This window comes from Cryptomeria japonica, chromosome 2 (genome assembly GCF_030272615.1).
Source record: "Cryptomeria japonica chromosome 2, Sugi_1.0, whole genome shotgun sequence".
Taxonomy (NCBI): Eukaryota; Viridiplantae; Streptophyta; class Pinopsida; order Cupressales; family Cupressaceae; genus Cryptomeria; species Cryptomeria japonica.
The window spans coordinates 183814314-183827792 of NC_081406.1; the positions used below are offsets into that span (position 1 = coordinate 183814314).

General features: G+C 37.1%; 1 protein-coding gene across 1 annotated transcript in view; it reads left to right on the forward strand.

Annotated features, from left to right (window-relative positions):
* LOC131053677 (protein APEM9) overlaps positions 1–13479 on the forward strand; it is an 84402-nt gene that overhangs the window by 48006 nt on the left and 22917 nt on the right. The window contains exons 3-4 of the mRNA XM_057988283.2: positions 5751–5828; positions 6030–6318. Of these exons, the coding sequence (XP_057844266.1) occupies positions 5751–5828; positions 6030–6318 (367 nt within the window). The remainder of the gene's footprint in view (positions 1–5750; positions 5829–6029; positions 6319–13479) is intronic.

Genomic DNA, 13479 nt, shown 5'->3' on the forward strand with positions numbered 1-13479 from the left:
TGGTGAGACATGACGAGGAAACCAAGACAGGACAACTTCCAATGTCGTAAGGACTGCAGATACAAGGTCTGATCAACCATTGCGTCCCAATTTCTTACCTTGACAAAACGAAATGGAACCCATTCCTGAAGAAGAAAGAGAGACTCAAATCACAGATGATGTCTTGGCAGCACGTAATGAATATATGCAGCTGCCAGCTGATGTAAGGCAGCTAATGAACTTAAATCAGTTCATGAACCAGTGTAGAGACAAGGCCAGGAATCGTTTGGAAAGACTAGACATGAGGCTTAGAGGACCAGTGAGGCAAGCTTTCTAGCCATTGGAATATGAAGATGCCTTGAATAAGATAAATATACCAACTTTTGATGGAACTGGAGAATTATCAGCAAGATCATGGGTTCACAAGTTGGATACCTTCTTGACACTCAAACCCATGGAAGAGGAAAGGGCAATCCAGTTTGCTACCATGCATTTGGAAGGGGTAGCATATGACTGGTGGCATCACGGTCTCATTTCCCAGGATCATGCTATGGTTCAATCGTATGAATAATTTGGTAATAGGCTGATCACACGTTTTGATCGGAAGGACATGGAGGTATATTTCAGGGAGTTAGCTCAGTTGTAGCAAGTAGGACAGCTTGAATCCTACATTAATGAATTCCAAAAAGTTTCTGTGATGGTTCCTTATATGCCTTAGAAAAGAGTCATAGTGCTCTTTGTTGAAGGTCTAAGTGATAAACTAAAAGAGCTAGTTAAAACTCATAGGCTCAGTTCTCTTGATGATGCTATTGGATTAGCAATGGACTTAGAAATTACAGCACCCTATCAGCCTCAGAAGAAAGATTACAGCCCTTGGATATCTGATAAAAAGGGGTTAAATCAGTAGAGAAACACAAGTTTCAATCAACCAAGGAGTGTACCATCCAGAGCTGATCAAGAATCACGTAATTATTTACGGAGGAAAAACTATGTTTTTCCTGTAAAGAGCCTTGGGAACCAGGACACTGCTGCGTTGGAAAAGGTAAACTTCATTTGATTGAAGTACATTAAGAGGAGGAAAGTCAAGATTTAGTACAATACATTTTTGTGGTAAATAACACTCAAGAAGATCAGCCAGAACAGATTGAGTTGGAAGACACTACTGCTAGAGAGAACCCACACATAGCTTCTCTTTCGGGTATTATGAGAGGTAGACCTTTCCGGCTGAAAGGAGTTTTAAAGGGGCAGCAAATGGTATGTTTAGTGGACAGCGGTGCTACTCATAATTTTATTGATGAGGGACTAGTCAGTAGACGTGGACTTCAGGCGGAAGAGTTTCCTGGATCTAATGTTATTGTTGCAGATGGTTTTCCTTTGAGTTGTAACCGTGTCATACTACAGCTGAAAATTCGAATGGGAAACTATAATTTGTTAGGAGATTTTTTATGTTCTTAGTCTCAGTAATGTTGATGCTATTTTGGGACTCCAATGGCTTGAGTCATTAGAGAGGTACGTTCAGGATTTCAAACAAATGCAGCTAGAATTTATGGTTGAGGGTAAGAAAACAATATTGAAAGCTATGGCTGATGGTGGACCTAGAGTAGTTTTTGCTAGAAGAATGGAAGTCTTCTTCAGACATGATGACATAGAATGGGCTGCCCATTGTTTTGTCTCTAATCAATCTACCACAGATAAGGAACCTTCACTCCATGTTGATATACAATCTATGTTAGATAAACACGGTGCTGTGTTTGGAGATATTCCTCCCAGACGTCCTCCTAATAGGGGATTTGAGTATGTGGTTGAGCTGGAAGAAGGCTCAAAACCAGTTATAACCACTCCTTACAAGAATCCTCGTCACTTCAAAGAGGAGATTGAAAAGACAATTAAGGAGTTGCTGAAAATGGCACACATACGCCCAAGTTCTAGCCCTTTTGCATCCTCGGTAGTGCTGGTCAAGAAAAAAGATGGCACATTACGTATGTGTATTGACTATTGGGCATTAAACAAAAGAACTATTAATAATAGATATCCCATACCCAGGATAGATGAACTTTTGGACGAGCTGCATGGTTCAGTTTTCTTTTCCAAAATTGATTTACGTTCTGGTTATCATCAGATAAGTGTGAGGGAAGAAGACATTCAAAAAACAACATTCCGTTGTCATTATGGGCACTTTGAATTCCTTGTTATGCCCTTTGGACTCACAAATGCACCAACAACTTTTCAATCTTGTATGAATCACGTTTTCCGTGAGCAGTTGAGGAAGTTTTTATTGGTATTTTTTGATGATATATTGATATATAGCAAACTTGGGAAGAACATTTGCAACATTTAGACACTGTTCTGAGTATCATGGAACATCAGTCATTGTTTGCTAAAGCTTCCAAATGTGAATTCAGAATGTTAGAGATTCTTTATCTAGGACATGTGATTGGTGTTTTAGGGGTAAAAGTTCATCAAGAGGAGATACAAGCAATCTTGGATTGGCCACCTCCTAAGACCATTTCTGATTTGAGAGGTTTCTTGGGTTTATGCGGTTATTACAAAAGATTTGTACGAGGCTTTCCCAGTTAGCTTCTCCCTTGACTGGCCTTACAAAGAAGGGGGTTTTCGAGTGGTCTACAGAGGCTCAGGTTATTTTTGAAAAGCTCAAGGACATCATGAGCACATGTCTAGTATTAGCACTCCCTGATTTCACAAAGCTTTTCATTGTGGAATGTGATGCTTTAGGACGAGGAATTGGAGTGGTATTAATGCAGGATAAACATCCTATTGTGTTTGAGAGCAGGAAGCTCAGAGATCCAGAGAAATTGTATTCCACGTATGACAAAGAGATGTTGGCTATCATGCATGCATTAGCCAAATTTAGACAGTACTTGGTGGGTGCAAAATTTACTGTTAGGACTGATCATAATAGTCTGAAATATTTTTTGGAACAAAAGGATATCAATGAGCGTCAACAGAAGTGGGTAAGTAAGATCCAGGCTTATGACTTTGATGTGGAATACATCAAAGGGAAGAAGAATGTGGTTGCTGATGCACTTTCTAGAAGACCCACTCTTTGCTCACTCACAGAAATAACCGCTGATTGGAAATCGCAGCTGCTGTCTGAGGACGTTAGAGACTCCTTTGCTTGTGATATAGTAGATGGGAAGGTAAAGGATGATAGATATACAGTAATAGGAGAAGTGATATATTACAAGAACATGATCTACCTTGTATCGGGGTCTAAACTTAAGCAGAGTATTATGAAAGCATTACATGACACACCTCTAGCTGGACATCAGGGGTTATTCAAAACTTACAGGTAGGTAAGAGAGAGATTCTCTTGGAAAGGGCTTAAGAATGATGTGCTACAACATGTCCGTGAATGTTTGATGTTTTGACATGCCTCTAGAATAAGGCAGAGCACACTTTTCCAGCTGGCCTTTTACAACCATTATCCTGATTCAGGGCAGCAGCATGCTTGGGTCAAATGGTTGCATTTAGGTGAGTATTGGTACAATAGCTGGACATCAGGGGTTCTTCAAAACTTACAGGTAGGTAAGAGAGAGATTCTCTTGGAAAGGGCTTAAGAATGATGTGCTACAACATGTCCGTGAATGTTTGATGTTTTGACATGCCTCTAGAATAAGGCAGAGCACACTTTTCCAGCTGGCCTTTTACAACCATTACCCTGATTCAGGGCAGCAGCATGCTTGGGTCAAATGGTTGCATTTAGGTGAGTATTGGTACAATACTACCTATCACATGACTATTGGAATGTCTCCGTTTAAAGCATTGTATGGATATGAAGCTTTGTCATTTATAGACTTAGCCTTTGATGATAGCAAAGTACCCCGTGCAAAAGAAACCATACAAAGTTACCAAGACATTCTCAAAGCATTGAAAGATAATATCTCTCAGGCTCAGAACCAACAGAAAATGTATGTAGATAGACATAGAATCGAGAGAACATTTCAAGTAGGGGACTTGGTTTTCCCACGCTTACAGCCTTACAGGCAATCTTCGTTGAAAAGCAGCGGAGCAGAAAAGTTGAAACCCAGGCTTTATGGGCCTTGCAAGGTACTTAGGAAAATTGGTGAAGTTGCATGTGAACTTGAGCTGCCGGCCGGTAGTAGGATCCATAATATTTTCATGTGTCTTGCCTAAAGAAAGCATTGGGACAGCAAACAATTGCCTCTCTTGAGTTGCCTCCATTGGATGAAGAGGGAAAATTGATTCTGGAACCAGAAGGTATTGCAGACTGGAGGGAAAAGAAGCTGAGAAAAAAGATTGTGCGAGAGTATCTGATAAAATGGAAGGGATTGCCTATTGATGATTGCTTCATGGGAAAATGATGAGATACTACAGCATCCTAACTTACGATTGCTAGCGGACCAGCAATCTTGGGAAGGGAGGACTGTAATATCCCCTCTCAACTAACGCTTCTTAAATTCATTTTTCTAAGTCTGCTCTAGCTGGGCGTCTCCCAGACTAAGTTAAAACTATAAAATAAAAAGAGATGTTTAAGTGGGGTCTACTTCACTTAAGTGATTCCTATTTTGCAGTCATTGGATGGGGCCATTACAAACCACCACTTCAAATAATTTAATTTAATCCTATTTCCTTGTGGAAGGGGTGCGCCTAAGTTATAAAAGATGGATTCTTTTAAGGTTAAGTCTTTAATTATTCACTTAATTTAATTGAGAGGAATCACCTGATTTATAGGACTTGAGGTGAGCGCAGTTTCTAGGGTTTACTGCCTTTCTCAAGGCTTGCTGGGAGTTAAGTTGGGGATTATTATGTTTCATTTTATTATTTCTCTCTCTCTGCTCTGGGACGACAAACCCCATGGAATCTCAGCTTGGACGATCATCCAAGGCTGCATGTATGGTTGAAGGCATAGAAACAGCTCTGGTTCTTGTTGAAGTTACAGCAACAGCAACACTCCGAATATCCCACCTTTAGGCACCAATCTGCAGGTTAAGCAATTCTATTTCTGGATTCAAGAGGCCGCCATTTCTCAGACATTCGAGGAGATTTCTAACGTCTACCAGCAGTACACGGGTATTCTATTTTGTTCAAATATTGTAGAGGAAAATCAGTCTGAGTTTGTAATGAAGGGAAATAGTTATTTCGGATCATATGTTTCAGTTCTAGATTATTCTGATTTTAATTCGATTCCTTTCCAAAGTCTGAAAATCAATAAAAAATATTTTTACTGTGCCTAGAGTAGAGTTTATGTTTATTTCTGTTTGGCAAAGGATATTTCAATGTGATGCGCAGAGCCATCTTCTGAGTGTCTTTATATCCTATAATTTTGTTTTCTCAACTCCGTTAACCTGCTTACATCTGTTACCGACTAATTTCCAAGTATTGCTCCTGTTAGGTGAACAAGAGTTGCAATAATTTTAAACATAGTAGGACTTTGTAGACAAGCTTTAAAGATAATTGTAAAGAAAGAAAAGCTTGTTTAGTAAATAACATGGATTACCGAAGTATGAAGTTTCTAGTAGAAGAGCATCTTTTTCCACTTATATTATGATGAATAATGCACTTTCTATATCAAAATATCAAAATATAATACACTAGTTCACATTAAAGATGGGTGGAATGGAATGCAAGAGCTCTCAGATTCCACTTATTTAACATTATTACCAGCAATAAACTCTATATACGCGGATTCATAGTTATTTTACTCTTCTAGCACTTCTTGTGGAATTTTATTACATACTTGTTTAGTGAAGGAATTCATTTTATTGATTATTTTAATGTTCAATATGCAGGACAAGAGATATATTTCAAGATCTTAAACCTCTCTTTGGTTCTGTTTCTCTCATACCTTACTCCATTATTTTAACTGGGTACACTCTTACCCTAGGGGCTTTAATTTGTTGAACTGTGAAATTGTAGGAATGTCTTTCATTCTTCTTTCACATAGATTTGTTCAATGCTTCCCACAAACAAGTAAATATTGCTTTTGTCCATGAATAATCTTAGAGATAGATTCAACATAGTTCCTCCAATGCATGTATCCATTTCCTCATGTTATTGGTGCATGGCAGTGTATGCTTGCAGGTTCATGAAGGAGAATCTCTAATAGCTCGAGATACTCTTGACGAATTTTTTGAAGGGTGGATTTTTTCCCAGGACAAATCCTGTTACATACTTTTAGAAGCGGAAAGAAAAAAGGCCCCTTGGGGTAGAATCTGGACTTGTTCCCATTTACCAAGAAAAAAATACATGCAGATCATTGAACTATATACTTTCAGTGTGCTTGTGAAGGGCTTAAAAAATGCACAGCTTGCACTTAACTGGTTGAAGAAGGCAGACCTTTTGGAAGAAGAAAGGCAGGTTTGTTTCTTCAGTTGAATTAAATATTTTTTTCTGAATACCTTCAATGTCAATTTTATTTATTCTTCATTTTTGAAGAAGGCATATATGATATCTATATGTTTAGTATAGTTCGAATGTACATAAATGTTCAATATATATGCTTAATATGTAGTTCAATATATATGCTTCAATTGTAGTTCAATATATATGCTTAATGTAGTTCAATATATACCTAATTCTTAATATAGTTCAATATATATGTAACATCTACCCAGTTAATCACTAATAGAATATAAGATTTAGTGAATAAAAAATAATAATGAAGATCTAATCTAGATAGAGTCAAACATTTGACTTAAACATTTTTTTTATTTACACTTAATATGATTTTGAGACTGTACCTTTAACATATGTTGATTATTGTTCTTTGCATAGCAATATAATGTAAAGGCCTATATTATAGATACAAGTACACATATCATGATAACTCAAATTCTGCAAGAGAAGAGTCAATAGTAACTAGTCTTGTACCAGTAGGTTACAATTTGGATAAAATCATAACACTGTAATGCAAACTTGCTTTGATTCCTCTTCATAACCTAAAATAGAAGAGAGAGGAAGACAGAGCATCATTGAGGTGATATCCACCCTACCACGAAGCATTAGCTTCCCCGTGCTTCTCCATTGGAGAAGCCCGACCCATCACAAAGATCTAGCACTGTGGGGTCAACATGCATGATGGAATCTAATTCACTATGTGAATATCTTACAAGATAACATACCTATATGCTTAAGAATCATGTATCTAATGTAGATTTCAACTAATACACTTTTCAATTGATAACATATTATAGAAAAGAATGCAATCAACCCAGTCCATGCGCTTAAGAATTTTAATCAATGATAATTAATACTTTTATCATGGAATGTCTTGATCTCCTCAATAAGATCAAGATAAATTAACCTATATCCAGAAGATGACTGTTGTGACGTTTTCACACATCGCCCCATTGCAAATGGGGACCCATGTTTTTTTCTTTTTAGGGTTTGTTTTTTTAGGTTTTTTAGGGTTTTGTTAGCTAGCCTTTGCATTTTGAACGTCGCCCAGGGGATCACATGGATAAGTAAGTCCGGCTTGAGTAAGGTCCTGATCCTGAAATTTGGCTAAGTCTGGAATGTCCTGATCCTGAAATTTGACTAAGTCTGGAAACTGAAAAACCTTCAAAAACTAGATTTTGCAATATAACTCCTGGAGGTCTGAAACCACTCTCAAACATCCTGAAAGTATATATGGAATATAACTTAAAGTATAAGAAACACTTATACTTAAATGTTATATTCCATAAAAATTATCCTGATAGAGAGTGCGAAAAGTCAAATTTCGCTCCTGTCCTTCTCCAAGGGTCCAGAGCGAAAAGCGCTCCTGTCCCTCTCCAAGGGACCAAGGTGAATCGCTCGTGTCCCTCACCAAGGGTCCAGAGCGAAAATGCTTAGTTGAGCCATTCCTGACCATGTTTGGATGAATTGAGACATCAAAGGCATGGTGAAGGACGAAATGAGTATGATAGAGCATCCAGACTTGATCGAAAACAATGAAAATGATGAAGTTTTTGCCTAGAGGGTCAAATTCGCTCCTGTCCCTCACTGAAGGACCAGAGCGAAATTCTTCATAAGGTACGATCTGGGCAAAGATCAAGCAAGTTTTATGTTTGAAGGTAAGGAAGGAGATGAATTGAACCCATTGAAGACAAATTGAAGATTATCAAACGTCAACAAGGGACCCAAATGCCCAAGTTCGCTCCTGTCCCTCAGGCAGGGACCAGAGCGATTTTTGTCTTAGACAAATTTCTTGCCAAGTTACAATGAATTCCAAGGCATGGATGAATGAAAGGGGACATTACGAGACCGTTGAAGATAAATTTGGAAGCTGGCGAAGTGTGATGGAGACTACAAGTACAAATTCGCTCCTGTCCCTCTCCAAGGGACCAGGGCGATATCTTAGTTATGTTGCCTTTTCCTCCAAATTCAAGACACTTCAAGGCGAAGTACAAGGTGGCAAAGATGTTTTAAGGTGTCTCAATCAAGCACAAAGTTACGAAGATCACCAAAGTGAAAGATTTGCATCAAGACACCTAATTCGCTCCTGTCCCTCGGTCAGGGACCAGGGCGATATTTGCCAAGACACATGTTATCCTTCAAAGATCATAGCAAAACAAATTGCACAAGGTCTAAAATGCCATTTGGAAGGCAAGGAACGAAGAGTTAGAATAAAAAACGATGAATTTCAAGCTAGAAGACAAGGATCGCTCCTGTCCCTCTCCAAGGGACCAGGGCGATAATACATCCAAAGGCACTCATGCACACATGCAAGTCGATCTAGTTTGAAGGACCTAGCGAAAATGTCTAATTCAACGTGGAAATAAATACTTTGGACGTCAAAATTGCACGAATCAAGACCAAGAAGGTAGATCGCTCCTGTCCCTCGGTCAGGGACCAGGGCGATGAGGTACGTATCTTTCCATCTTCAAAATATTTTGGCGCTCAAACACATTTTTGAATTTATTTAAATGCTAGAAAATTCGATAAGATTGAAAATTTAATTAAAAATAGCATTTAAATATTGCATTTAAATATTAATTAATTTTTGCCTTGTAAAAAAAAAAATCGAAGTTTATTAATTAAAAATGGTGGCAAATTAATTAATTATTATAGAGCGCTTGGTATTTTATTGTTTTATGAAAGTCGGCCTTGTTATTTATTAAAAAAAAAAAATCGTTTAATTTGCTTTATTTTCACAAAGTCGGCCTAAATAATGATGAGAGGTAGGCGCTTATAAAGGGAGGTGAAAACCTTCATTTTTACATCATCGTTTTACCATTCAAGTGCGAGCTTTCATTTCAAGCAAAGTGGTGCGAACTATTATTCAAAGGGGTGCGAACTTGAAGTTTACATTTGAGCGAACTTGGAGATCACGTCAAAGACTTGAAGGGTGGTGAAATTGGCAAGAGGAACGTTGCTTTGAAGATCACATCAAGGACATATCAAAGGTGGCGAAGTTGATATTTTGAAGAAGAAATCACGTTGAAGAGAGATCTTATTTCAAATTTTGCCTAGGCAAATTCCTTGTTTTGCATTCTAGAGTTAGCTCTCAACTGAGGTATGGCGATATTTGTTTTATTGTTTTAGTTTTTGATCGTCATAGCTTAGATTTTGAAATTTTGAAATTTTGAATTCATAGCTCAATAGTCGTTTTTAGGAAATGATTAATAAAGGACTAATCATGAAGTTTCCTAAAATTAATTTAATTTATGTTATGTATTGCTAAATCATGGTACTAATTTTGAAATGTTGTGTAGGCATCAAATGGAGATCTCTTCAAGGAAAATCAAGCCAAATCCAGGACGGTCTTCGCCAGGACGATCAAGTAAGGACAAGGGCGACCTTTTTCAATCCAGCGTTCCAAGGCGAGGTACATCATCTTCCTGCACATCAAGGACACAAGGAGTTAGAACAAGGGCTCGTTGAAGAAGCAAATAATTCCAGATGAATTAATTAAAGATAGCCTCTCAACGACATCAAATTGAATATCTAGCAAGCTACAAGTGTCAGATGAGGTGGCATCCCAGTCATCACTCCTCCAGTCAGTGTGGTCCACCTCAGCATGCCCAGATTCAATGTACTTAACTCATGGAAGGTGGCACAAACTCCGATGTACCTACTCCGGCTATCCATTGGTCGATTTTTCTAGAAGGGACATGTGTCCAAGCAATACAATTTTGTCATTGGTCAAGCATTAAATGTTATGTAATGGTTGTAACAAACCCTAATTAGGGTTTTCATTGTAAAATCTTGGCCATTGATCTTGAATTGATCTAAGCCATCAAATTGTATTGTGGGCACTATATAAGCCCAGGCATTTCATTTGTAAAAGCTAATTTAGCAATTGTTAGAGATAGTATGTAAATAGTTAGAATAGTTAGAGAATAGTTGGAAGCAATTAGAGTAGAATAGGAGGACAAGGCTAGAAATTGTTGCCATTGATTGTAAACAAACTCCATTTTCATTGAAGTAATGGTGAAATATGTCGTTTTCTTGCAATTTGCATGGTTTCTTGTTGAGTCTTCAATCTTAGATGGTAGATGATTAAATGAATGGAGGAAATGTGATTGATTGATGGTGGAATTTGTATATCCATACTACTAGCAGTTTGTTGATTGCAGACTTGCCTTGTGTAGTCAATTGGAATCATTCAGCCTAAGCTCAATTTCAATTTGTCGCTTCTTCATTGATATGCATCAACTTGGATGGTATCTATGCCTGCGGTGATGATTTGAACATCATAAAGCTTCCCTAGAAGATCGCACTAGCCTTGTGTAGATGTTCCATTGATGTCAAAACAAGATCTAGTTAGAGTTTTATCAAAAATCAATCATTGCTCCTACATTCTTAGTATTAGGATTAGATCTTCTCTTCACCCTCATCCTTTTTCCATTTTTTCAAATCTAAGTTGGTCAGAGCCTGTGTTCCAGCAAAGCAGATCGGAAATTCAATCACCAAATGTAAGTCCCCTTGTGATTCCAGCAAATCACATCATACCACGGAGAGCTTGTCCACATGTAGAGACCCTACTAAAAGGAACCTTGGAGTCATCCTAACTGATCCTTTATGCGAATCTTCAGCAGTTAGAGACTTTTTCTCAAGAGAGGATAAGATACCCTTAGGTATTTTATTCTGTGTTAGGCTGTGTACAAAATACACGTCAACAATGACCCAATCTGGCATTGTTTCCTGTAATATAGTTCCAAGGTATTAGCATTTATACATACAATAATACCCATTGAATTCATATATTTCAACATCTAATCAGCTATCAGTTTTTAATCTGCTGATTTGCAGCGAAACAGGACAGTTTTAAAATGGTCATAACTTTTTTGTTACTAATCCAATTTTAAAACTTCAATATGTTTTGGAAAGCTTAAAAGCTAAAGAGAAAAACCTAGGAAGCGTTTAGGAGGAATCCTTAACACGTGCGAGCAGAATTCTCTGCAAAACAGCCTACCAGCTTACCTAAAACAGCAATTTGACCACATAACAGTCTTATACTATGCAAGTAATTATTTTTATAAAAAAATCTCTCTTTAAATCAACTCAGTTTTAATATTTTATAGCTGAAGATGTATGTTCAGTTTGAATGTTTGAGAGTTCTCCACTCTTACTAACAATGCATTTTAAGACATTTGGACTATTTTTCCAAGTTTTACTTATGGAACAAGTAAATCAGTTTTCCATTGATCCTAGAGGGTTATCCATTCGAGTAGAAAAACTAATGGCAGTGCCATGAATGTTTGCCTATAACAATTTAGAGGGGTGAAGACAGTTAAATTTCAAATGCTACCATTAACATGCAAGATATAATAGATATTCTGAAAAGAGATCGGTGTCTGGGCAAGGTGTTTGAAAAGTGTATTCACACCTCCAAACATTTTGCATGGTCATTCTTCAAAGACTCCTTTACTTCTGTTACTCCTCATAGGGTTATTGTACTAAGTCATGAACATCTATGTTATGCAAATCAAAAGTTCCTTCTAAAGTTTCAATGTATGCAACTTAGTAAAATTTTAATGGCTAGATAAAATCATTACTTCCAGATTATAAGCTGAAAATAATGAAGTATAGGGAATGAAGCTGACATTTCCCGTTCTAATGAAAAGTGAAAGGTTGAAGCTTCCAAATTTTATACTATTGTATCTTTATGCATTTTCCTGTAAATCTAATTTGGAGTAACCTGACTTTGCATAATTGTTTAAACTAATTTCCACTTTTCTAAAGTTTTAAAAAAAAAACATAAATATTAAATATCCCTGGGCTATAAGCCTTAACCTCTATGATCATATTGCCCTTCATAATCATTTTGTATTTTGTATTTCAGTTCACCTGCGTTAGTCTTGTAGCTCTAACACGTTGCAAAATTGCAAAAAGAATGTATTATTCTAATAGTATAGACCCCCAACACCAGAATGGTAAAGGGTGTAAATGGAATAGAAAACTACACTAACCGCATATTTTGATTGCTGCACACGTTGAACTATTGTTTCCCCAAATTTGTCCTAGCTAATAATGTGATTGGCACAGGGATATATGTGCACCAACAAATTTCTATTCAGTATACATAGAATATTTGATAGAAATTATATAGATTTTGGCTACACCTCCTTTTGGAAAACAAATTGAATCCCAACATACTTGTCTGTCAAAGGATCTCAAACAGTTTTTCTTCCATAAATTCTTTGTTTAATTGAAAAGGGTTGAGGTAAATTCATATCTTCATTAGAATCATCTAATAGAAACAACAAACCCCTTTGGGTTCTAAAGAGAGTAGGTATACCAGTCTATGAAATTTTAAGAGAAAGGATCCAACAGCCAAGTAAGGAATCACTAGCGATTCTTAACTGTTAGTTTGTAAAAGACTCTTGCCCAGGATTTCTGTGGCTGAACATAATTGCATGAGAACTACTCACTGGGTGGGTAACCTTACTCTTTGTAAGGTTTGTAGTCTTCCGATTTCTATTAACTTGCTGTTCACAATATGATAAGAATAATAATCATTTCCATCTCTATACAGTTCATTTCTCAGTGAACTTATTGAAATTCAAACTAGAATATTTAGTTATTTAAGTTTAGCAGAATAATAAATGAAGAATTTGAACTAAATACCTTAACATTTTAAAGTACTTCTGAAAATGGTGCCAGGAAGAGTGTCTGGCCTGTGGAATGGATAATGACATGCCCAAACATATACTCCAATTTTCATTTTGTCCCCAAGTAGCATCTGATAAATCTTATGCTCTTGTTCCCTCAAAGGTAAAAGTATATCCCTCCTTATGTTTGTAGTTGGAGTGCACTATTTGGCAGCACAGAGCAGACACCAAACTATTTGGCTGGCATCTTTAGAAAAATATTATCTCCTGGAAATTTGCCACCCTTTCCTCCCCCCTCATTTTAGAGTCTCTAGAAACTTCTAAGCCAATTGCAATTGGCAAGTGTAAAGCCAGGTGTAGCCAAAATTCCCCAAACTTTTGCCAGCTCCCCCACGTTATGTCTCATGCATGCAACATTGTGTAAGCATTCAAAGGCACGTAGTGGGCTAATTTGAATTTAGTTTCTATTTAAAATTATTAG